We start from the raw sequence: 23,830 nt of genomic DNA on the forward strand, positions 1-23,830 counted from the left end.
TGCGCTGTGTTAGCGCACCAAACCTTTTGCGCAGCACTGCGCTAACTCCTAAGTATTTTTGGAATATTTGGTCTAAATCGGAAAAACCGCAAATTTTGAAGAAACTTAAAAATCTTCAGAGTGATGAGGGTGAAGAGTTTTCCAAATAGTTGATTATATGCTTTTGCTTTGTCTGCTCGTTTTTTAGGAACTTAAATTTTTTCTAAAAAAAAACAAGATAACTTTGTTTCGATTTTGTCGCAAATTCAAAAGTAAAACGAGTATTCGAATAAGACAATTAAGAAGACGAGTTTTGTCGTAAAATCGATCTCGTATTTCTTTGAATAAAAGACTCCATTTGCCAATATTTGAGGCCGCAAACGTTTCTTGACACATTTTTACAAAGCGGTTAAGGAGGCGAGTGTTTAGTGGCAAAGTTTATTTAAAAATTTTTGACAGAAAATACTTGAAAATTGTCAGTATTTTTAAGTAAAACAAAAAAATAATGCGCTTTTTGCGTAGAAAGAATTGCCTAAAAAACTTTGCTAAAACTGGAGACCTGAACTTTTGCTCTCTAGTCGTATTTTCAAGACAATCTCAATTACTTTTAGAAAAAACCAAATAAAATTACTTGTTTTTTCTGCCAAATTCGAAGCTGAAAAGTTTTCTAAAAACAAAATTAATTTTGTAATTTTTGGCTGGAAAGACCTCACGCTTGTCAGGAATGAAAAACTTGTTTTTGCACTTTTGGTTAAAACTAAGCTTTATAATCAGTTTTGGAGAAAATCTTAATGATTTTCGGGAAAATCGGGAGAAATTTATTTTCGTCCCGAATTCGACTGAAAAAGTTTTTATAAAATCCCTGCAAAGCTATACATTTATTTTGGAATTTTTGGTGTAAAAAAAGATTTCCAGATTTTCAGTATTTTCAAATGAAACTCTACAAAATAGAGCGTTTTTGAGTAGAAAGTTAAGCAAGATAAAAATTCAGTTTACTTTACATTAGAAACTTTACAGACTCAGAAAAATAGGGGTGACGAGTTTTACAAATAATATTTTATAAACTCGCTTAATCGGTTTGTTTTTTGGTAAAAAAATTATTTTATTTTTGTCTCAAATTCGAAGCTGGAAAGGGATTTCAAACCTTTTTTTAAAAATTGACGAAGGAGGCGATAAAATGAATGAAAAAATGTTAATGTAAAATTCATTGGGGCAAAAATCATTTGAAAACTCAAAAATTAATTGTTTAAAAAAAAAACGTGATTATTTCAGCTATTGATCTAAACAACATTTTATTGCATTATTTCCATACGGACAAACTAGGGCTGTTCTCACACTTCCATTATGTCGTTCAAATGAGCCTCTTTCTCGTGAAACATCCCATATATAATATAACAAACTAATATATTTTATATTTTTTTGCAGAAAATATCTCAAGATTGTCAGTATTTTTAAGTGAAACTAGGAAATTGAGAGTTTAGAAGGAAGAGTAACTTTGCTAAAACTGAAAAATTCTGAAATTTTGAAGACTTGAAATATTATTAATAAATGGCCGTTAAAATAAATCTAAAAACAAGTGAAATTAGTTCATCAACATGTTCGCAGCAACGGAACCGAGTTACTGCGCCGGTGCGTTGGGTTGGCGCACCAAATCATTTGCGCAGCACTGTGCCAACTCCTAAAAATGTTCATGTCATATGACATTTTCGCCTGTATCAGGGCAGAAATCATTTGAAACCTCAAAAATTTAAATTTTTTAAATGAAAAAATAGTGGTTATTTCAGTTATTGACCTAAAGAACATTTTATTGCATTATTTCCATATGGACAAACCAGGGCTATTCTCAGACATCCATTACTTCGTTCAAATGAGCCTCTTTCTGATGAAAGATCCCATATATATAATATAACAAAGGACTAAAGTGAGTGAGAGACTTTTTGCTTCATTATACAGATCAACCAAAGTAAAGTTTAACAATTCTAAAGTGAAAAAATGATGGAGATCAAAATAATTTTCTTGTCTTTTTCAAATACTTTATTTTTTATAAGAATTAAGAATCAAATTCATTCCTGGGTTTCAGTCATTTATTGTCTCTATTTATCAATCAAAATACGTTTTGGTGTATTTTTTCACCATCATCAGCGTTGTTGCTGCTTTAAGCCTTGGCATGCATTTTCAAATGCCTGCCACATAAAAACTGATGATGGTGGAAAAATACAGCGAAAAAAAATTTTGATTGATAAATAGAGACAATAAATGACTAAAACCCAGGAATGAATTTCATTTGAAATTGAAACACAGTCAGGAAAGTATATACAAATGAGAATTAAGTTTTGAGGAAATGTACAGTGTGTTTGGCATAATATAGCAGCTGATGGTCTGTACGATCCAAAGGGCAATTTCTTGAAAATACTCCTGCATACCCTGTATATGTATATGCACTGAATGTTCTCAATCAAACACACCAATTAGTCGCAGTAACCGCAAATTTCCGAAATTTGCCAGTTACAACACTTTGTAGTGGAAGGCCAGACCTTGACTGAGTTCAACATAAAATATCGATTTTAATAAAAGAGAAGCGAGCTGGTCTTAAAATCCTGTGAATCCGTAGAGCGTTAAATCCCGTAGGATTCAGTGCGAAAAGTGTCAGTGCGGCAAAGAATATCACGGGGGGCCTTTGGTGATTTGCTTGGCGTGTTGGTGATAAAAAAATTGCGTCACGTGAATCAGCTGGTTGACACCCGACTGAAAAGTCATAACAAATTCAAGTGCTGTGTCTTTAAATGACTCGAATTCCGATTCGTCATGCTCCTTAAACCGCGAGTTTCCCTCCTCAAAAAGCTGGGATGCCGATACTCCAGCTTATATTCCCCGGAAGTGATTTTGAGTGATGAAAACATCAAAAGAACGGTGGCCAAATTCTCCAGCATGAAGCCGATAAGGATGATCGCGCATGAACCAAACAAGCGAGCTGGAGTGCTAATTCCACTTTGTCTAGTCGATGGAAAGGTGGCGATACTGTACACTTTGAGGGCGGCAAATTTGAAATCCCATCGGGGCCAAGTGAGTTTTCCTGGCGGCATGCAGGACGTGACCGATAGAAACCTGGAACAAACCGCTCTAAGGGAGACTGAGGAGGAATTGGGCATCGAACGCACTAACATTGAAGTCTGGGGAAGCGGCAATGTTATAGTGACGCGCCTAGAAACCAGCGTGACTCCTGTGATAGGCCAGATCAAAGGAGAATATCGAAAATATGACCTCAAAGTGAACTCTTCAGAAGTGGAGGACGTTTTCACTGTGCCCCTTGAAGATCTCTGCAAACCGCAGAACTTGGGCTACACTCAGTTTCGGGGCGCATTCGCCTCAATGCCGGTATTCACTGGAGGCAAAATGCGCGTTTGGGGCCTTACCGCTCTACTTACCTATCGGTTTCTAAGCAGCTTGTTGCCGCACCAGGCCTATTTTCATAACATTAAGTACATGAATCCTGTAAAACACAACATGAGGCATGCGATAAGATAAAAAATTCCAGCTACATTGTAAATAACTTATTTTAAATTTACGGAATTACACGGATATTTAGGAACATTGTTGGACGTATAAAGAGGAAAATATAAGTCACAACGTTCAATTAAAATGTACTAATTTTTTGCTTCCATTTTCTATTTCTTTGGAGCGCGCGAACTCCTTAAAATTCACCTTTTTGCATATAAAAAAATATATACCTGCTGATTTCAAGAATATGGGTATAGTAGGTCTAGTTACGATCGGATCTGACGATGTTGGAGCACAGGTTTTACTAAACATCCTCAAAAATGTGTTTTAATTTTTTAATACCTATAACGAAACAATGTCCTACTACTTTGTAATAAAGCTATACAAGAAACAGTACCTGATAAATAGTGGAAAACAGTATTTTGGAATTGTTGATCAAAAACATTTCACCTTTTAAAAACCTTAATTTACATCAAATAATTTAATCAGACGGCAAGCTACTGGGGAATTTTAAAAGATAAGTTTGTCGAATAAATACACCTAAAACGTTATTAATGTAGCTTAATTAATTATCGTAAGCGTGTAAATTTTAAAAAACCCGACCAAATTACGTCTAAAGCTTTAAGGCACTCTGGTAGGAAATACCTCGGGAGTTGCCTATTCAAAGGCAATGATTGTAGACGTTCAAAAACACCTCAAACAATAAATAGAATTAGGACAATTGTTAAATAGCGCGATTAAACAGTGTTTATGCAAAATAGCAAATTAAATAAATTCTCTTACCATATAACGGTTTTTTCACTGAAAAGCAGATAATTTGTTCAATATATACAGAAAAAATAAAAATGTATAAACAATTACCTTCTAATCACATAGAAAATTAGGGAATAAATAGCACATACGTTTATATATCAGTTTAGCAACAGTTTTGCTAAATATAAAACAGCGGCAAACTTTTGTTGGCCCATTAAGACGCGCAACAATTGTGTTAATTCAAAAATAAAAAACCTTCTTGTCTCGAAATGAAAACAACTTAACATGGATGATTAATAAAATGCGAAACGACTTACTAGTAATACTTGGTTTGTTAATGCTGGTTGTCAGGAACAATATTTTGTTAAAAACCAAAAGAAACCATCTGAGGGACGTTGTTCACTTCATGATACAACCGCTGAAAATATTTTCAGTAGATTTTAAAAACACTTATGGAAAAGACTTGATGACCCGAAGCTCAGTGTTTAAAAGATTGTTCTAGTGGCATACGGACAGTAGAAGAGCTACAAAGTAATGGTGTTAGAAATATCAACTATTTTTCGGGGGTTAATTGGGAAAAACTTGACAAAATGAACCAAAAAGCGAACATCTCTACGAGTCGAGGATGGGAATCGAAGTCGTGTAAATCGGCGTTTCTAGTTCTATTCTAGCGGTTGTTCGCAGCCCCAGTTGGTTCTTAATGTGGCTGATGATGTCCTGATCGGCTGGGCAACTTTGCCTGAAAGCTTCCAATTCGTACATGTTCTCCATGTATCTGAAATTGAACACTTTGCTATTGATCTCAATTAAACAGGAATGGTTTCATGAAGCTTCACCTCCACAATCCCGTGAATTTGGTTGGAATTTCGAACTTTCTAAAAGCTTTGGCCCCAATCCTTATGTGCTGGAGTCTGGGCATCAATTCGCAATCGAAGCATGACATTGTGTCGCCTATAAACAATGTATTTAATTTATTACTTTTTGGACCAAATGTGGTTGTTTACCTGTGAGGAATCGCGTTGCTCTTTTAACTAGGAAGTCATTGATCCTCTCAAGATGAGAAAGTAAGGGCTGGCTGGCTTCTTTTGTGTCTGCCGACTCGTATTTGGTTACGTACATTTTGAATTTCGTATACAGATTTTCAATTAACGTGGCCACTTCTTTATCCTGAAATTAACAGACAAATTTTCACTCAGTCTTCGCCAATTTTCCAAATGCTCGCCGACGAACCTGCACAAACAAATTGTGACCACCAGGCACGGTTTTCATGATATGCCTTTCGATTTTTTCGTTTTCCAAAATAGCCATTCCGCGATCGATTAGAATGGGCGGCGGCGTCGCCTCAAAGTTGGTCCTGAAATCGGGTGGCGGCTTTTGCATATCAACTGTGGTCACTTTCAGGCTGATCGTCTTCAATTCGGCCAAAAGATACAGTTCCATAAAATATTCCTGGCAGAAAAGGCAGGCACCTTTGCGACGTCCATCTATGGTGGAAGCCTAAACAAAACAGAAATATTTCACGTAAAGTTCAAAGGAAAAATAAACCAAATAAACTCTCAATGATTGAGCGAAATTAATTTTAAATTCCGTGCATAATTCTGCTTTTCACACAAATACAAATAATTATGTAATATTTGTAGTCAAAAACCGACAAAGCAGAAAATTTAATAAAGAATTCAATCGTCTATAGGCGCACAATATTTAAAAAATTACAAATTGTTTGCAGCTGCATATTAAGCATATTGAACAATATAAAACCCTGAATGTAAGAGCATACAAAAATTGCCATTGAGTTGAAGTTGCGAGAAGTTCTTGCGGCATTCACACGACAAATTATTGGAAAAAAGCTAATCAAATTCATTGTGATAATTAAGAAATTTTGGTGCATCTACCAATGAAAATTCCATTTCTTATGACGCACATCTGCACATGTTTTTCCTAGTAGTTCATGAGAATATGGTTAAATATTACGTCCTATCCGTTTAGCTTTTTATCTGCAAACCAATATTTATATAGATGCTTAATGCCTAGGTCATTGCTATTTTTAAGATCTTAATCACTTAACCAGCGATTTATCAACTCGCTTAATTATTGTGTAACGTTATTGTTACCTTTTCGAGGTGTGCGGTGTTTGAATGTTTCATCGCGTTTTTCGTATATCGCAAAGGTTTCATGTTTCGCTATTTCTGAGTAAAACAGGGTGAAATGGCGATAAAACTGTTTGTAAGAAAACATGTAAAACATAACCGATAGTAATGCGACTCGCAAACAAGAAATAAAAAGTGGCGATTACATTTTTATGAGCGGAAAAGATTAATTACTAATGCAATGTGATAAACCTGAAAAACGTAAGCAGATATCAGAAAGTTATAAATAAGTTACTTCAATTAGCTTCAGGCATTTTTGTCCTCATGAAATTCCCTAGGATTTTGAACCTTCAAATCATATTAGCTTGATAAAGAGTAGTTGAGCCAAATTAACAGAAAATTCAATTTTTTCGGCCGCTCTAGGTAATTATTGCGAAATTCCTAGGCAATCTGGGATCGATTGGATATTCCAAATACAATAATTGGATTACTAAGCTGTCGCCTTTTATTGATGCTCCATAAATGAGGCTCGGTGTTAATACCGGCTGTACAACAGATATTAGTTTCTTAAAAATCCCCACTAAAAGAAAGCGATTAATCGCTTAATTAACAAGCAAAAGTAAAAGGCTCTAAATTACGGTAATCATCAATCACAGCTGCAAATGGGCGAAACTCCAAGTGCACTTGAGAAGCGCCACAAATCATTTTATGAAAATATTACACACCTTCAGTATCTCAAATTTGTATGCCAAAACACATTTTCTATCGTCAATAAATAACGATGACGGCTGTTGTTTATTTCGTATTATTCGTACCAAGATCTAATCGAATTTGTCTACAATTTAAGGATTTTTGGGCGAAAAACTGCCCTCAATCAGTAAAATACAATTTTCAAATTGCATAACTTGGCATTCTTGTGTGATAACTTGGTCATTTTATGTATGAAATTTACAGTTAAATATACATTGAACCCGTTGCTCAGCAAGGGACAGTTGCGTAAAAACAGGCCGACAAAACCATGCGGCGTATAAAACCCAAATTGCAAACTGAAAAAATCCCATCAAGCATTAAAAAATTGAAAAAACCCCCATTTATAACCAGCAATTAACTTTCACATATTATAAAGAGTTTAAACAATTACGTGCGGTTTTCTTTGGGAGCATTTTCTTCAATCAATCCTAAACATAACGGAATATTTGGATCAGTTCAACGAACAAGCTCTCATGCACTTTAAGTTCAGTTTTCTTGTAGTCAAGGGGGCAAAATTAGGATGCAAAAAGGCCACCAGTCATAAATAAGACCGCTATCAGTGAATGTTTTCCAAAAGTCAAGCAAAATCTCTCCAATTTCCATACGAAAATTTACGTGCCACTTTAACGCAAGACGCGTGTTTATTTATAGTTTCGATGTGAAGCAAATGCAAAATGTTGGTCACATTTTAATGAACAAACTGTAAGAACACACGAAAATATAGATTACTGGATCAATATAAATTAACTATATCCGTGTCAATCGCATTTGGAATGCATTCAGAGCTGCTGGAAATTATTTGTTTGTTTTCTTTATGATGGCCAATTCATTCTAATGTGCTAACAACAAATTCCTTTGTGTATAAATTAGCGTTAGATTTCAAATTGGGAATGAATGTTGGTTGCACGCTCCAAAACATGTGTACAACTTTATTTATTGTTGTTAATTTCTGGAGAATTTACACTAATTATTATTTCTTCATCCGATTCTCAGCAAACTCGCAGTCTAATAATAAAGCAATACACTAAAACGTTTGGTCAATCGACGAACAGACAAATTAAAAATACGGCAGTTATGTACAAAAACAGATGTTGCCTGAAATGTTCAAGTCACTAGACCGTTACAGTAGTAGCCAAATAAAATTTAACGGTTAGTGTTAAAATGATAATATGTACAGGGACGGCTTAATCTTGACCCTTGAATATTTAAATAAATTCAATTGAATATTCAGTCGCTCGAAAGAAATAATGCTGTTAACACAAAGTAGATGTAGCGGATGCAAATAGTGCTCATTTCAGACACCCTTTAAACCTGTTTCGAGTCTATTAGCTCCCATCGGCTGGGTTAAGCCTGAAAATAACACTCCCAAAACCTGCACTTTACTTCGCCAGTATATTTTAACCCCGTACCGGCGTTAACACCTATTTATCTTGCTTAATTCCGCCCTGAAAAAACTGCAGCTGTTAAACATGTACAAGCGAACCACTCAGCTTTTATCATGGCGTAAATCTGCCCCCAAAAGCTTTCATATGCCATATAAATATTGAAAAAACATGCCAGTACTCTTTAGCGTAGAAAACTCTCTGAACGCAAGATTTAATAATAAACAAGAGCACATTTTTGAAAATTATCTAACCAAATGTTTAGTATGGTGATAACACTTTCATTGCGGTCTTATATAAAAATCCTATTGGTGGCACTTTCACACTAAATAAGGTCAACAAGCAACCGACTTGTATAGGCCGCCTTTTGTGATCAGATTTTAAATTGTTTTAAACATACAGAATTTGGACGAATTACATGCAAATTGGTTGGTTTTATTTCACCAGGAAAAAATGGTTAATTATCGTAAATTCCAAAACCATGAGCTGATAAAAACATGAAAGAAAATAGACTTCAGTTGTTTTTTGTGGGCGGAGAATGTGCCACTGTTTAAACAAGTTTTTGGACATCAACTTATCCAATCAAGTGCAAGATCTAAACGCAAGGAAAACGGGACAATGACAGAAAAAAGATAAAAAAGCGTTTAAAGAATCACAAATTCGTTCTACGAAATGATTGGACGTTTCTTTAGTTATGGAGGTAACTATTTAATTTTTCAACCTTTGAAAAATGTTGTGTCTCAATGATTTCCATATACAGTTAAAAAATATCGACTTCAAAATCACCGTGTATAACAAACTAAACGAACGCGTCGGTCCCAACATCCAGATATGCCAACTTTCTTTGAACATGATGGAAAAATTATTTAAATTGACTAAAATAGACACAATCTAACACAATAATTATTCGCTACAAGAACGGAATTTCAATTACACTGTAGAAATTTCCTTTTTATGTCGCTTATTTATTACTGTATTCCACTTTCGAATTAAAATCATGCAGTGAGCTGAATTTTTTCCTTTCAATAGATCCGAAATAGCATACATGATTTTTTTTGTTTGGCAATTGCAAAGTTTTTAGATTTGGTGGGGCTGAAAATATCGTTATAATTACTAGCTAAATGGCGAGTAACATTATATGAAATCTTTGGACTTGCACATTTGAACGCATCCATATAATTGCGAATTCGAAGTTCGTCTCGGTGTTAAGTAACTTTTAGGTATTTCTCGCTGATAATTTGCAACCTTTAACAACCTGCAAAACAGCCAATTATCTGATAAAGACACCTCAATTTCAAAAAAAAATGTGTAGGAAATATTCCAAATAAACCCGATTTTTCTTTGCCAAAGAAACATTTCAATCGGAGGAAGCGCGGATTAAGCGATTCAAAGTCAGTTCGCAATAAACGCGCAACATACACGTTAAATGATTTATTTGAACTTAGCAACAATACAACTAAACCAATTAAATCCATTAGAATTTCAATGCAATTTAAAATACTGTCGTAAACAGTAACATCTAAGCAATTTTTGCCGAGGTTAATGAACTGAAATACAGGGCTCTAAAGAGTGTGGCCTCGATTAAACTGCATATTCCAGTTACTAAGGAACGTTGAAATTTGTGGCGATATTTGAAAATCGTCTATCGGGCAAGAGGGAATTTACGAAACGTAACAACAGGCGAATGGAATCAACAACTTTTCGTAGTCGTAAAAAATGTACATTATTTGGCCGATTTGAAACAGAAATACTCCCAAGCCATACTGTCCACTGTAAGATTATTTTGCCTTGTACTTTCATATCAATCTCAGAATTGTTTTAAAGATAAAGTGCCAGCAGGATTATGGTTTTTTCCATTGTAATGAATGGCTCAACTTGATTTCAGTCATGATGAAAGGTGAATTGTTGTGGAGATGATGGCGTATAAACCAGTTTTTGTGTACAAATTTCCAAAAATCATCAACTTTAAAGAGAGTTGAGATTTAAAATTAAACCCACTTAACGTAAATACGATATCATTAATTTTCCACATGTTAGCAGTCGGCATTTCTAAGCAATTATGGTCTATGGATCTAGGTTATCAACTTTAGGATAGCACCTATTTTACAGTGTGTGTGTGGTTGAACAGCTATATGGAATATTTCACATATAAAGTACATTTAATGCTTTAAACGATATTTCCTTAAGACTCAAACAATACCAAGGATGAATTTTAAAATGATAATAAATTTGTATTTACCATGTCAAGGACTACGCTCTTAACTTGAAGCAGCAATGAGAAATATTCATAAATAGCAGAATGTCATCGGTCATGACTCACCTCTTTGTAACTGTTGGCTTGCCATCTCAAGAATCGCAATATTGAAATTTAGTGATTCAAGTGCTCGAACAATTCTTCTGCGTACATTAAATGTGAAAGTTCACCGCATTAAGGCAATCATTTATTGGATGCGAATTATTTTCAGTACCATGCGGAAATTGTTAGAATCACCATCGAGAAAACGTCTAAAAAATCTAGCAAGAATTGATATGCAAACTGATAAAACTATCTACTTTCTTAAATCAACCAACGCGGTCCCGTAGGAAAACAACATGGCAAAATAAATCTTATTGTTATAAATCGCTCCATCACATGGATATTGCTATTGTTTTATCTAATAATCATTAAGTACACATTTGTCAATACATGCTTACTTATCAAAGACTTCAGGTAGTGTGATCGTGCTGAATGATGACAAACCTTTCTAGCTGTTATCGAATTAGAATTAAAATACAATGGACTGAATGCGACAACGTCTAAATGGGCCTGGGCGCATTTACATACAAAGAATTATTGAATGCCATCTTCAAGTTATGCAAGAACAGAAGAATGATGTATAAATAAGAAACAACGAGTTACTATGCGAATTACTATGCGAATAAAAAATTTGAACTTGAGATCCTTCAACAAGCTAACACTTTGAACGATATTCAACATATTAATTTACTTTACTCTACTCGGCCTGTACTTAGATGTAGCATGTTTTTTAAGCAATTAAGTAATCAAGATAACACACTACCTTAGACAAACACAGTTAGCTGCGGTATGAACCCACTTAGGCGTTGTAAAAAAATGTGTAATCTCGCCTCTTTAGGCGCTATTCACTCAAAATCGCCCATTGATGCACCGAATTAACTATTGAAAACGCTCTAGTTCTATTCCTTAAACACGCTTTTAATGATTATCTAACTTTGCTACCAAAAATACCTTTAAAATGTTATTTAACAGCATATCAAGCAGTGAAAGTGGATCATGCATTAAAATTCAACACAAATTTTAATTGACCATAGAAAGAGAGAATTCCTACAAAATCCTACACCGGTTACATAAGGACATAAACAATAAGATGGTTAATGTTCTCAGTCGCAATGTTTTAAGATATATTACTATAATCAGCCTTATCTTGATATTGTTAAAATCGGCTCATTAATATAGAATCACTCTCAGATGGCATTGAAATAATTCAATTTTAACTACCCGAGTGCATTAATAGCTAATATATAACAAGCTACAGTACACATTCTATTTCTGCAATGAATTAGATCTCAAAGGTCTAGCTTAGTAATCAGGCTCAAGTGTGGATTACTAATTGAATTAACTCCTACTAAGTTGCCAAGGAAATGAACCGTGTAGAAAATAATGAGTTATTAAGTAGTAGAAAATTTATTTAAGCTCATACAGGATTAGGCACAGCTCAAGTTGATTCTGTCTATTTCGAATTTTCAACAACTAAGCAAGGAGTTGCGGGCTCATGATGGCATGTAGCATACGGGGGCTGTATAAAGACCCGAAAATATAACTGAAAAATACTTTAATGTCTAAACTTGGAATATTGCAGGCTTCAAGCTGAGGACTCCAAGGTCAAGTATGCTAATAACGACTGAGGAACCTCATTTAATATTCCCAGCCTGGTGTTAAACAAGTGCTGAATTATTGCAGAAAACCCTTCAATTGTTAACAAAACGGATTGAATGCTGGCAGGCCTAAGCAAACCTTCTGCACTTAAAGTCACGCCCTGCACAGTGGCCTGAAGTACAAGTAAAAATTAACTTACTCGGATAATAAGCTCGATCTCTGGAACGTCTCCATTTTCAGGGTGGCCGTTTTCATTCACTTCGTCCGCCATGGTAAAATACTATTAAATGCACAAGAAAATCGTTTAAAAAGGCACTAATCGCGAACAATACGTTCTCAACTGTGAAAATTGACTGACTGAAAAATTATGACGTCTATGCTGGTTGAAAGCAAGACAGCTGACAAAACTGCTGAATAATTAATTAACAATGCCGCCAATCGCATAAAAATACTCAACCATCAACAATTGATAAGAATTCACTAATACTTCAATAAACTGGGTTAACAATGTACAATTTTTAAGCCTTACGCAAAGCCAATTATTCACAGTGTTACTCAGAAATTGTACCTTAGCACTTTTTAAGTGTTCAATATATCCTGCAGTTGGCCCCATTTGCAGGTCGAAAAACTGACGTTTGTCAAACTTTTTATAGGTTATTGAGATGATTACTAAAAAGTTTACTATTTACCAAATAACACCATTACATTGCTTCCAGTGTAATGTTTGAACTGCTCATCCCAATCTCAGCTTAAATCGTACCTTTGGCCGAATAATTACGATCGATTCCAAATGGATCAATCGCAGGAAGTGGATAAAGCCAATGGTGAGCCGCAGGAAAAACCTAAGTTTCACGTAAAAAAACCTGTGTTTTTTTATAACAGCAGATCCACAGCTGCAAATGCAAACTCTGGAAATGGCAAACAAGAAAATGACCGAAGAATTCAACGCTCAGAGGGCCAAAATGAAGGACTTGTTTCTGCAAAAAGAAGGTAGGGTGCCACTAACATATTTTGCATCTGATTCTCACTTTATTTGAAAATTGTGTGAACAAAATCTCGTTTTAATGCAGCTGAGCTATCAAGGAAACATGAGGAAAACAATCTACTTATGGATCAATTGAAGAAACTGAAAAATGAACTTGATGATGTTAAAAGCCAATTGGTGGTGGACAGCATGCGGGAATCGGATTTTGAAGATGAAAAACGAAAAGCCGAAGAAGAAATTGCATCACTACAAAGATTAATCCATGGTTAATATTATGGGGTAACAATAAAATAGCTCTAGATGCAATTTTTAATCGTTTTAGAAACTGTAGAAGAATCCAGCTCGAACCGAAGTCTCTATGACCACGATTTACAAAAACTGCAGGCCTACATTCAGTATCTACAGAAGGAAAACGAGCAGCTAAAACATCAGAATAATCAGTACCAACAACAATCTACTAGTCAGGTATGAAGCGCGTTGAGCCCTAATTAAAATTCTGTCTGCTTTTACTTCGTTGAATGTCCCATTTGCTAATCACGAAAATTAGCATACTCCTAGCATTAACCCGATGTGGGTATATCAACCGAATTTCATCATTATCAGTAGACCTACGTCTAGAGCAACATGTTTAATTACGTCGAGCACATATTAGGAAAAGTCTCAAATGTAATTTACAGTACTCTGCTTAAAGAAAATTATGCTGTTTATTAATAGTTTTGTCTGCTTTTTCAATTTCAGGAGCACAGTTTGGCGCCCAGCGTTATGATAAACGCTCTAACGAAAGGAATTGCAAAGAAACTCGATGCATTTGGTGGATCACAAGATGAAAAGTCCGAAAAGGTATCAGAAAGTAGTTTATCGATTTCCACTAAGTGGCATCTTTAGAAAAATATTCGTTATAGACTCTCGAGGATATAGAGGTGTTGCGCTCGTTGGTCGACCCCTTAGAAGAGCAAATCAGAGCGCTGAAGGAGAAACTGCGGGCAACCGATGAGCAGTTACAGAAGTGCAGGGAATGTCGTCATCTAGTAAATGAGGTAAAACAGTTTTTACCAAAACCACTGTCCACTTTAAAAGCTGGATAGTTAAAGAAACCGAGCCTTAAAACATTGTAATAGTAAATGGTGTGTACTATTTATATTGAAATAAAATATTTCTCCAGTCCATTAAACCAACACCAAATCAAACACCAGAAAAGACGAATCTACAAATCTCCGCCTCAACCAATACGTCGTTTGAGATGCCGAAGAGTGACATTCTCCCATGTGATATGTGCAGCAATTATGAGGCGCAGCTAGTAAAAGAACAACAGCATGTGAATGAGCTAAAATTGCAAGTGTTGGTCGCAGAAAAAGCCGCCGATCGCCACAAGGAGGATTTGCTCAAAGAAATCGGATTCAGGTAACGCCATTAGTTTGCAGCCAATTTGCGACTAAGCCATATTAATAGGAAAGAAATGGAAGAGAAATGGAATGAAAAGCGAGAAGAGCACAAACAGCAAGTGGCTGAACTCACGCGAACCACTGACTGTACTCAGCAAGATTTGATCGAACTTCGGCAGTATTTTAATCAAGTCTCAAAGGAGATGAGTGCAGAGTTGCTGAAATTAACCAAAGATAGGGAGCAAATATATCATGATCTCGATAAGTACGTTTTGAGCGGTTGATTTTATTTCGATAATTTAATGGCACTTTAAACATCGTTGCAGATTGCAAACAGAAAACGAAAATCTGGTGGGAAAGTACACCATCCATTCCCAACAGTTGCAAAGCGAATTTATCGATTTACCCGATACAGTGGAGGCGAGTGATAATATTCATTTAATATGAAACTTATTATTTTTGGTTCAAATTCTAGGAATTACATGAGCTGGTGCTTAAAAATCAACAAGAATTGATCATCACAAAGGTTGGAAAAGAAGCAGCTGAAGATAACGTTAAAAGCCTGCAGTCTAAAATTGATTTACTGAATAGCCAAATTGCTCATTATAAACACGAAAAGAAAGCCGTGGCAGAATCTGCAGATATTGAAATTAAATATTTAAGGTAATATCTTTCACATGATTGGAAATCGAAGAAAATCATTTCTGATTTTAGGGAGCAGATTGAAATTCTCGAAAAAGAGAAAAAGCAGTATTTAGCTAAAAATGTAAATATTAAGGAAAGAGAAGAACAAATAAAACAGCTTTCAGATAATATAGTAAGTCAGATAAGTGTTAACTAGCTTTATATGTGATTTTTGATCGTTTTAGGTAAAACTACAAAATCAAAACCACGAACTAAAAACGCGACTTCATTCGCAACAAGAGGATCTAGAGAATGCTGAAGCTGTTCAACGCGACTTGGTAAAACTATCGCAAAACTTACAGGTATGCACAATGGCGTCTCATCAATTTTTCAATATAGGGTTTTGAGCATTTTGAGTGAAATTTCAGATACAATTTGAAAAAATTCGCGAAGCAGACCACCAAGTACGATGGCAGCATGAGGAAGACATCGAGGAATGTTCAAATTGTCACATACCGTTTTCCAATTCCAAGCGAAAACAACATTGCAGGCATTGCGGTCAGATTTTTTGTCCGAACTGTGTGGCTCGTGTTGTTCAGTCGGGGCCTAATATGAGGCCGTCTCATGTTTGTGATGTCTGCTACACTTTACTAGTCAAGACTTCGGCTCCTTACTTCAGTAAAGAGCTTCCAACGACTTGAATTGGTAGGTTTTAAATTTACTTATGTTATGTTATGTATGAAAAGTTTATTGTTCAGAAAAAAACGTACCTTCATTGCGTAAATTGTCGCAACTCCAAATGTGTAGAATGTTTACAGTTACTATCGCCTCTATTACTTTTTGGAAATATTTTGTAAAGTTAAAATAAATCTAGGAAAAAGTGACTATAGGTATACGTTTTTTGAACGCCTATGTTTGCTGCTTTATGAAAATAAATATTCAGTTTTATTGATCAAATTAAATCCATAAATTTTAATCTGAAATCTTCTATAGTGTGTTTTAGTGATTATTTCTCCTTACCTTCTTACATAACAATAAGTAAATTAATCCCAATAAACAATATAAAATCAATAATAAAAACCTACATGCACCAATCATACTTAAGCGGCTACATCAAAAAATCTATCAATGATTGCTGAAACTTCATCTGGTTTATGTTTGATATATTTCTCGGGGTTTTTCGTAAAATTCAGGACGCCGTATCTAAAACATCATTATTTTAAGCCGTTTAAAAAAACGTCGTTTCTTCCATTACCTGTTGAAAAAAGCGTTATACTTGGGAATCACCAGCTCCTTATTATCCCGTTTGATGCTCTCCCTTAACTCTATATCCGGAATGGAATATCCTCTTTGCACTTTCGAAATATCCTCAATTTCCTTGTTAAAACCGGCAAATTTCTCTTTCACTGCCGCCCTTTCCTTGTCTTTCAGTTTTTCCCCATGTACGAACGGGTCATCAGACTCTATGTAGTTCAAAAGCTTGTTCCAGCTGAATCAAGGCAAATATTTAAAAAATAATCGAAATCATGATGCTAAAATTTACCACTGGGAATAAGCTTTTTTGTGGTCTTGAATCGAGGTGTGATAATACTCTTCGCACTTGGGTTCCGATATCAGATACAATTCCAAAAGATTAGTTCTTTGCAATGATTTCAACACATAGTTGTTGTTATTAAGCCGGAAAAGGGCTTTTAGGGCGACGTCACTATACTGTTCACTTTTGCTGATCAGAGTGTGGTTGAGTTGCGCCAGGACTTTACCTGTTTTCAATTTTTTGGTGTATTATTCCATATGGAAATGAATGGATAATTTACCTATATATAAGCCAATGAACGCTTTGTTTTGATCAGCGAATTTAAGTTTCTCCAGTTGCTTGGCATAAATAGGATCTTGACCTAATACTATGCCAATTGTATCACTGTAATCCAGCAATTGCTCTAGAAACATGATAACGTTACTAGTCAGCTCATGAACAGTGCCATCCGGTGGAAGCTGAGTTACTGAGTCTGATCGGAGACTTTCTATAAAATCGTCCAAAGCTTTAGCTCCCTAAAATCATTGGAAAAAAGCTTTTGACTTTCACGTGCATCCAATTTCGCTTACAGTTGTCTGGAGCATTTGCAAAATGGATTCAAACTTTTGCTTAACATTCAAGTCCCACTGTTCGATAGTCCGTTCAAAATCAGGCTTCAGCGCTCTTAGTTGCTTGAAAATCGGAAAGATCACCAATACTGTTCCAAAGTCGTGTCTTTGGATGCACTTTTTCGCTCTGGTGGCAATATTCTGAAAAACCCGCGCTTGGCAATCAATCATTTCGTTTATATGTCGTTCTACTCCGCACCTCTCCATCCTGAACCAAGGTGTCCATGGCTTCTCTTACAATAAGCTCAAAAACCTGCGGCCTGTGATTGGGCGTGATTATCTCCTTCATTAAGTATTGCTCTATTTGCATCAGCTTGTGCAAGGCTATGATGCATATGAGGTAGTTGTACATTTCCTGCTCATTATCCACTTCTTCTCCGCTGTAGGATGTATCTGTAAAGATACAGCCAATTTTATAGGAATTGGAATTATATTAGTTCCAATGCACTTAAAAAGTAAACTACCTAGATGAGATGATCTTTTTGACCCCAATGTGAACCCAGTGGAGTGTTCTAAAGTCTGTGATGCACGGAGGAACATTCTGTTAGCTTTTCGCTCAAATGCTTGCAATCGTCTAGTTGAATGCTGCCTTTTAGCTTCATGTCTGCTGGGGAACTTCGATTTCTACACATTCAAAGGAGGTTTATATTTGTTAAATCAGAGAAAGTTGCGAATTGTCTTACCAACATTGGAGAGTTGGCAGACGTATGAACGCTGCCGCCGCTGACTGATTTTTGATGATTCCGCAGCATAGTTAGGGAACGTTGCAATACGCTGCCTCTAGTTTTTCCATAAACCGTCAAGAATTCGTCTCGATTATGACTGAGCAGCCAGGATGATATTTTAATCAGTTGTTCTTTTGCTTCTGGGGGTATCTGTTTGGGAAGAGCTTTCATATCCCGGGATTCTATACCAATATGTATAGTTAGTAATTTAATTATGGATAATTCACTCGTTTTACCTTCAAAATGAATGAAATCTAGCAAAACAATCGGCAAAATCGGCGTGTTGTATTTGTCCAAAATTGTCTTAAATTCTGCGTTTAACTTATCGCTGCCTTTGTGGAAAAACGATGACTACAATTTAAAGAAAGAATCGATTAGTTTGAAATAAACATCATTGAAGGCTAGTTATCGACACCTACCACATTTATTAGCTCAACGCTCTGGGGTATGTTTTTTTCAAAATATTTCTGAGCATTATAAAGCCGATTTAAGGCATCTATGTATCTATCCAGCTCAATCCCGCCTTCACCCGGCCCCTTTTCTATGATATGCTCCACATTGCCAGATACTTCGTAATATCCAATAACGTTATCAAGCAGTTGCATAGTGCACTCAATATCTGCGCATTTTGTTAAGGATTTTTCACGCTTTTGTGGCTAACTATTGAGTACAAATAACGCAAAGTAAGTTTGCTGAGACGTACAATGAAGAAATTAACTAAAAGGATACTATACTGAGCCTTCTGGAGACTTTCAGTTTCATTATACACTGGCAAAATCGTCTCTTCCAAGCGGGACAATCTTTGCTCGAAGGTATTTAGTATGTTGCCTATACCTTTCGTGATCTGAGCACTTTTGGCTAACCGTTCTTGCAATAGGGATAAATTGGTTTGCTCCTGTAATTGTTACAATATACTTCGAGGAATTCAAGGATTTTTTTAAAACATAATGTTAATAAATCATTTAACAACAATCTCTAATGCAATTCATTTAGCAGTAAACACACAAATTGTCCAAGAGACTGAAAATATTGATTCAAAATCGCGTAGTAGTGATTTTTATAAAACTAAATGCAAAGGCATATTACTTTTTCCAGTTTGTTCAAAATCTCCAGTCCCCCTTCGTCTCCCATATTTACTATTGAGTCCAACAATACTTAGCAGCGAACAATTATTATAAACAATTTATTGCAATTGCCACATTCAATGTTATTTGTTTATTATGCATTTGACATTAGCTGGAGTTTTTGGGTTATTAAAAGAAACACATTAATCCGGCGAAGTGGCAACGTAGATCTAGAGGCAAGCTCCTAGCCTGAGAATAACTAGTTTGATTACATCCAAACGTAAAATTCCTCAATTTATTTGGCATTTTTTTTGTAAGGAATTTTAGTGCTACAGATAGTAATATAAACGTTTAATGTGAACCAGGTATTTTATTTAACGGGTTTAATGTGAACCAGGGTCAATAAGCATTTATGGTTTTCTTATCGGCGAAAAACTCTTATCAGTAATCGTTTAAAAAAATATTAACTAACTCATTTATTCAGCGTCTGTGGTGCCATAAGTGGAGTGTGATTTCCAGTGTTTTTTTTTAATTGTTGCAATATTCAAGTGATTTATCGCTTTTAGCATCTGTGATCTTCTGCAAAAACGGCCAAAAAGATTTTTGTGCACGGCACTGACCACTGGCAAGTCAGCTGGTTGGCGTCGCGAACAGTTTTTTGACAGTGACACAAGTGCGGAAAGTTTGAGTTTTCTCTGCACTTACGATCCATATTATTTTTATTGTTTGAATACCGTTTAAAGGAAATTGAGCCGATTACCGGCAGTGGTGAAGCGGGATAGTAAGTACGATATTCATCGATCAGTAATCGAAAACATTGCACCAGATAAAAATAGCGCTGCGCTTTGCACCAGAAAGGAAACGTCACCATTCATTCATCAGGTGATTGTCTAGCACATGCGTGTATAGAATAGCGCCAACATGGAACGAATTTCAAATTCCCTTCATTCGGCCGGCCGTCGCGTGTGTGGAAGGATCCAGCAAATATGCCGTCAGAAAAACTAGAGAAAAGTTCGAACTTTGTGCTGAAAAAACTGAACATCATGGAACAGAATAATTCCCAGGCCGAATTGGTACGCGAAAGTGAGGACAATAGTGAACATGAACGGTCTTGGAGGGACGTCAAATTGACTGAATGGATTTCAGTCAGCGTGTTGTGTTATGTAAATTTAATTAATTATATGGATAGATTCACCGTGGCAGGTAAGACGTGCACAGAGTAACTATTTCCCATCGTGGCCTTAGTCATCAGCAACCCACTGACGGTTTATTTCCTCAACAACAGCCAACAATTCACTGAAAAAGTGATTCCCAAACCGTAACTTTCCTGCATTTATAAGAACTGCAAACAATCGTGCATAAAAAACACGTATTGTTCACTTTATTGACCTTCTACTTATGTAGTTTACATTTTTTTTTATTGCAATTATTATATAACCCCAGTTTTTCCATGCATTCAACATTTCCAAGTAAGCCCAAGAGATCAGGTATTTGCTTGCTAAAATAACTAAGCCCATAAATCACATTAAACTAAAAAAAGTAAATAAAACCAAAATCCATAGCATTGATTCTATTGGGCTGGATTTTCACGAGCCGTCATTGGTCTACCTGGATTTGTTGGGCAACCAGTAGCGGCTCGTTAATCGGCATTTAATACAAGAAACTTTTTTCAAGTCTAGGTACTGGGCAAGAAATATTTTATGCTTTTTCTAGTAACAAAAGGCATTTAAAAGAAGGAAATAAATCAGGAGCGAGAAAATGCAAGAGAACAAAAAAAGGGGCTTTAAACTAAAATAGTCCATGATACTACTCAAATTCTCCGTTATTTTCTAAAAATGTTTTGACATTTTGCTTCATTTTATTTTATCTAAAATCAGATTTCTGAGAACTTGTTTAGTTCGCGACTGAGTAAGGAAAACTTGTAACAATTTTTAAATATTTCTCAGTCGTTTTTGCATTCATTCAAACCAAACGGTGCTGTTAAATTTCAAGTTTCCTAAAATATTACGCATATTTTTTTAGTGAAAAGTGATGCAATAGAGAGTTTAAATAAGTCCATCTCATCAAGGAGTGCAACTCGAAATAAATAATGCTTTTACCGCGAAGTTTTACTCGTTGTGTTTGCCCAAAAAACTCGCCTCGGCCCGTTCTGTTCCTTTCAGGAAAATGTGTATTTTGCCAGCGTAATGAGTAAAACACACTCAACCTTAGTGCGTAATGTGGTTCTCTTAAATCTCTAGCCATGCTCGAGAAGAATTGCCTGTAGCAAATAAATCGAACATTTCAATCTCACCTGTTGAAATGACGATTATCTTCTTAAATACAATTCCTATTATCTAAATGGAGATTTAACCCGTCTCTAAATCCAGTCATTGATCAGAATGGGATAAAGCCTGGCATTCAACTTAAGCTTGCCTAAATGGCTGCATTTAAAGGCCGTAATTGCATTAGTCCAACACATCAGATAAGGATTTTGCATTGCAAATTTGTAATTGGCTAAAGACAGCTTAGCCGAGTGGTTGCGTTCTTATGAAGTCTTCAAAATGCAATTCTCAATGAGCGCGGTCATAATTGGCTTCAATCGGTTTTCAGGAAAAACGGTTGTGAGCGGAACGTAAACGTGAAAATAAACCATTTAGGCAACGTAAACAGTCACATTTTATTGGGATATTTGTTAAGTTAATGCGAATCTAAACATTCCATTGCACCACAATGTGCATAAAGCGATATCAGTCAGGTCTTATCTGGAAAGGTGTATGTATTTTTAATGGGTTTAACAGGAGTTTAGGAATAGAAATCTATTTTTAAGCGCTTGTAGACGAATCTGCAATGACCCTGCCATAATTACTTGAATCAGACCTAGACATTTGGTATTGAGGGTATTTATAGGCCTCAAATCATTCATCGCGTGGTTCTTTTTTAGCCTCTTTTTGTCGCATTTTTCATTAAGCAACAGTGTGTTAATTATTTCCAATAGTACTTGTACCATGTTGTTTTAGCCCACTGGTTCGTTTTGCGGACAAGTTAAATGGTTTTGCTCAACTTAGGTAATATGGAAAATTCTGTTAAGTTAATGGGGGAATGGCAACATGCACACACAACAAAGTAATTATTTTAATCGTATACGTAAGCAGTAGAGCGCTATTAAAACAGTCTAAATTCTTTTTCGATCGAACCGAATATTAAAATATTTTTAATGGAAAATAGTAAAGCAATAACACAACGCTTACCAAAAGTGGCAACTACATTGATACTTAAAACTGTCGCTGGTTTTCGTTATTAACTTATCTTTTCCTTATATAGATCTTTTTCTTATATATATATGATATTTAATATAGATTAAATATCACCCGGTTATAGCGAAAGTATATGTCGTCTATTAACGCATATTAAGTAATTTTCAAACTGAGCAATTTTTTTGAAGCTTCTAATTCAGGTGGCAACTTGCAATGAATTATCTGATCTCATATTGCTGATCATGCTGAAAGAACGCCACTGCTAAACCCGTTCATCCTTTTCACACCAGGACACCACGTTAATTTTGGGGTAATATATTCATGCAGGCGTCCCGCGTGCTTTTTAATAAGAGTGTTCATGTGTGTGTAGAAGAGATTATGTGGAGCCCCATTATGTGAGCGATCGTTTATTACGTAGAGTTTAATACCAACCAACATCCATATGGTTGGAATTTAACGTCCTGCCCTTACGGATGACTTAATGGGTGGACACATTGCATGAATAATCTTAATTAACTGCTGGGAAACATCCATGAATATCGCAGGCCTCAATAGTCTTTGATATGAGTTGTTGTGGATTATCCAACTGGGATTTCATATTGAAAAGCTTGAAGCTCACTATCTCGGGAACCAATCGGTTGTGTTTTTCTGTAGGATGCAATTTTAATTCAATTCCGTCCTTCACCAGATAAGATAAAACTCCTAATTCCTACTGACATAGTTGCAAATCGTGTATCTAATCTTATCTGGATTGGCTTAAAGTGGGTGTTACTCATGTAAACTTATGGCGTGATTGCTTCGTGACCGCCACATCACCACTGATCTGTTCCATTACAGGAAAATTTGAGTCTTAATTAGCCTGCATGATTAATTGTGTGTTTATCATTGAAATTCGGAATTGTTCGATTCCTGCAAGTTATTGAAGTAATTATTATTGAGCATATCGCTACCATAAATTGTAGAAAACAAAGTAAATTGAATGTTTATTTCCCACTCAAGATATCAGACCATGTAACGACGATGTTTGTTGCTCTTATGTAGATAAAATTTTGGAAAATTGGTCGTTTTTTGCTGTTTACACACTAACGCCTGAAATTAGTTATTGTAAAATGCAAATTTGTTATTTGTTTATGTAATGTAGCCGTTGGATTTATGTCTTATCTAGCCTTGACATTGAATTTTTTTATATTGAATCATTAGAAAGTTATCGTCGGTTAAAGATTGTGACTGCGAAAAATGGGCAAAAAATGTGGATTATTTTGAATCTGAAGCCTCTAGCGTTGTTTTCAATCAGCTTTCTGGATTCCTTGTTTTCTTCTGATGAAAAT

At 35.6% G+C, this 23,830-nt stretch overlaps 5 protein-coding genes across 8 annotated transcripts in view; 3 read left to right on the forward strand and 2 right to left on the reverse strand.

The window, feature by feature from the left end:
• The first annotated feature begins 2,430 nt into the window (after positions 1 to 2,430).
• Positions 2,431 to 3,615, forward strand: LOC109536612 (mitochondrial coenzyme A diphosphatase NUDT8). Its single transcript, XM_019902900.2, has one exon. It carries the CDS (start codon positions 2,785 to 2,787, stop codon positions 3,502 to 3,504), a length of 720 nt encoding a protein of 239 aa, XP_019758459.2. The 5' UTR covers positions 2,431 to 2,784; the 3' UTR covers positions 3,505 to 3,615.
• A 183-nt stretch (positions 3,616 to 3,798) lies between these two features.
• On the reverse strand, positions 3,799 to 12,765 carry LOC109536611 (chloride intracellular channel exc-4). The gene is made up of 5 exons (XM_019902899.2): positions 12,544 to 12,765; positions 5,461 to 5,727; positions 5,235 to 5,397; positions 5,067 to 5,181; positions 3,799 to 5,005 (listed from the first exon to the last, which is right to left on the reverse strand). Exons 1-5 carry the CDS (start codon positions 12,613 to 12,615, stop codon positions 4,843 to 4,845), a joined length of 780 nt encoding a protein of 259 aa, XP_019758458.2. The 5' UTR covers positions 12,616 to 12,765; the 3' UTR covers positions 3,799 to 4,842.
• A 193-nt stretch (positions 12,766 to 12,958) lies between these two features.
• On the forward strand, positions 12,959 to 16,318 carry LOC109536606 (rab GTPase-binding effector protein 1). 2 transcript variants are annotated; one of them, XM_019902891.2, is made up of 13 exons: positions 12,959 to 13,168; positions 13,227 to 13,334; positions 13,415 to 13,594; positions 13,652 to 13,794; positions 14,068 to 14,169; positions 14,232 to 14,366; positions 14,492 to 14,730; positions 14,779 to 14,976; positions 15,038 to 15,131; positions 15,187 to 15,374; positions 15,426 to 15,528; positions 15,581 to 15,697; positions 15,764 to 16,318. In XM_019902891.2, exons 1-13 carry the CDS (start codon positions 13,135 to 13,137, stop codon positions 16,034 to 16,036), a joined length of 1,914 nt encoding a protein of 637 aa, XP_019758450.2. In that variant the 5' UTR covers positions 12,959 to 13,134; the 3' UTR covers positions 16,037 to 16,318. The 2 variants fall into 2 exon arrangements, with proteins under 2 accessions (XP_019758450.2, XP_019758451.2); XM_019902892.2 differs by having other exon boundaries at positions 13,230 to 13,334.
• Positions 16,063 to 19,447, reverse strand: LOC109536605 (exocyst complex component 7). Its single transcript, XM_019902890.2, has 12 exons — positions 19,289 to 19,447; positions 18,932 to 19,097; positions 18,622 to 18,821; positions 18,439 to 18,553; positions 18,161 to 18,384; positions 17,942 to 18,101; positions 17,677 to 17,870; positions 17,439 to 17,618; positions 17,150 to 17,384; positions 16,879 to 17,095; positions 16,591 to 16,824; positions 16,063 to 16,538 (listed from the first exon to the last, which is right to left on the reverse strand). The coding sequence occupies exons 1-12, from the start codon at positions 19,331 to 19,333 to the stop codon at positions 16,436 to 16,438; spliced, it is 2,073 nt and encodes a 690-aa protein (XP_019758449.2). The 5' UTR covers positions 19,334 to 19,447; the 3' UTR covers positions 16,063 to 16,435.
• A 292-nt stretch (positions 19,448 to 19,739) lies between these two features.
• The window catches only part of LOC109536607 (protein spinster), a 25,343-nt gene continuing 21,252 nt past the window's right edge, over positions 19,740 to 23,830 (forward strand). For 2 of the 3 annotated variants that reach the window (XM_019902893.2, XM_019902894.2), the window contains exon 1: positions 19,742 to 20,469. In XM_019902893.2, coding sequence (XP_019758452.1) covers positions 20,253 to 20,469 — 217 coding nt within the window. In that variant the 5' untranslated portion in view covers positions 19,742 to 20,252. Of the gene's footprint in view, positions 20,470 to 23,830 lie in introns of all 3 variants that reach the window. The other variant, XM_048663875.1, reaches the window with a different exon arrangement.

Source organism: Dendroctonus ponderosae, unplaced genomic scaffold (assembly GCF_020466585.1).
Source record: "Dendroctonus ponderosae isolate FM_Combo_2020 unplaced genomic scaffold, Dpon_F_20191213v2 Dpon_F_20191213_2, whole genome shotgun sequence".
NCBI lineage: Eukaryota > Metazoa > Arthropoda > Insecta > Coleoptera > Curculionidae > Dendroctonus > Dendroctonus ponderosae.

Bases quoted from the DNA above. Each gene is read 5' to 3' on its own strand.
- LOC109536612 (XM_019902900.2), top strand. From the start codon at position 2,785: ATGCTCCTTAAACCGCGAGTTTCCCTCCTCAAAAAGCTGGGATGCCGA.
- LOC109536611 (XM_019902899.2), bottom strand. From the start codon at position 12,615: ATGGCGGACGAAGTGAATGAAAACGGCCACCCTGAAAATGGAGACGTT. The intron at 5,728-12,543 runs GTAAGTTAATTT...TGTTTTGTTTAG, and splicing joins AGATCGAGCTTATTATCCGA to GCTTCCACCATAGATGGACG. The intron at 5,182-5,234 runs GTAAACAACCAC...CATTGTTTATAG, and splicing joins AGCAACGCGATTCCTCACAG to GCGACACAATGTCATGCTTC.
- LOC109536606 (XM_019902891.2), top strand. From the start codon at position 13,135: ATGGATCAATCGCAGGAAGTGGATAAAGCCAATG. The intron at 13,169-13,226 runs GTGAGCCGCAGG...TTTTTATAACAG, and splicing joins GGAAGTGGATAAAGCCAATG to CAGATCCACAGCTGCAAATG. The intron at 13,335-13,414 runs GTAGGGTGCCAC...GTTTTAATGCAG, and splicing joins CTTGTTTCTGCAAAAAGAAG to CTGAGCTATCAAGGAAACAT.
- LOC109536605 (XM_019902890.2), bottom strand. From the start codon at position 19,333: ATGGGAGACGAAGGGGGACTGGAGATTTTGAACAAACTGGAAAAA. The intron at 18,822-18,931 runs GTATCCTTTTAG...CAAAATGCGCAG, and splicing joins TCTCCAGAAGGCTCAGTATA to ATATTGAGTGCACTATGCAA. The intron at 17,096-17,149 runs GTAAATTATCCA...AATTGAAAACAG, and splicing joins GTTCATTGGCTTATATATAG to GTAAAGTCCTGGCGCAACTC.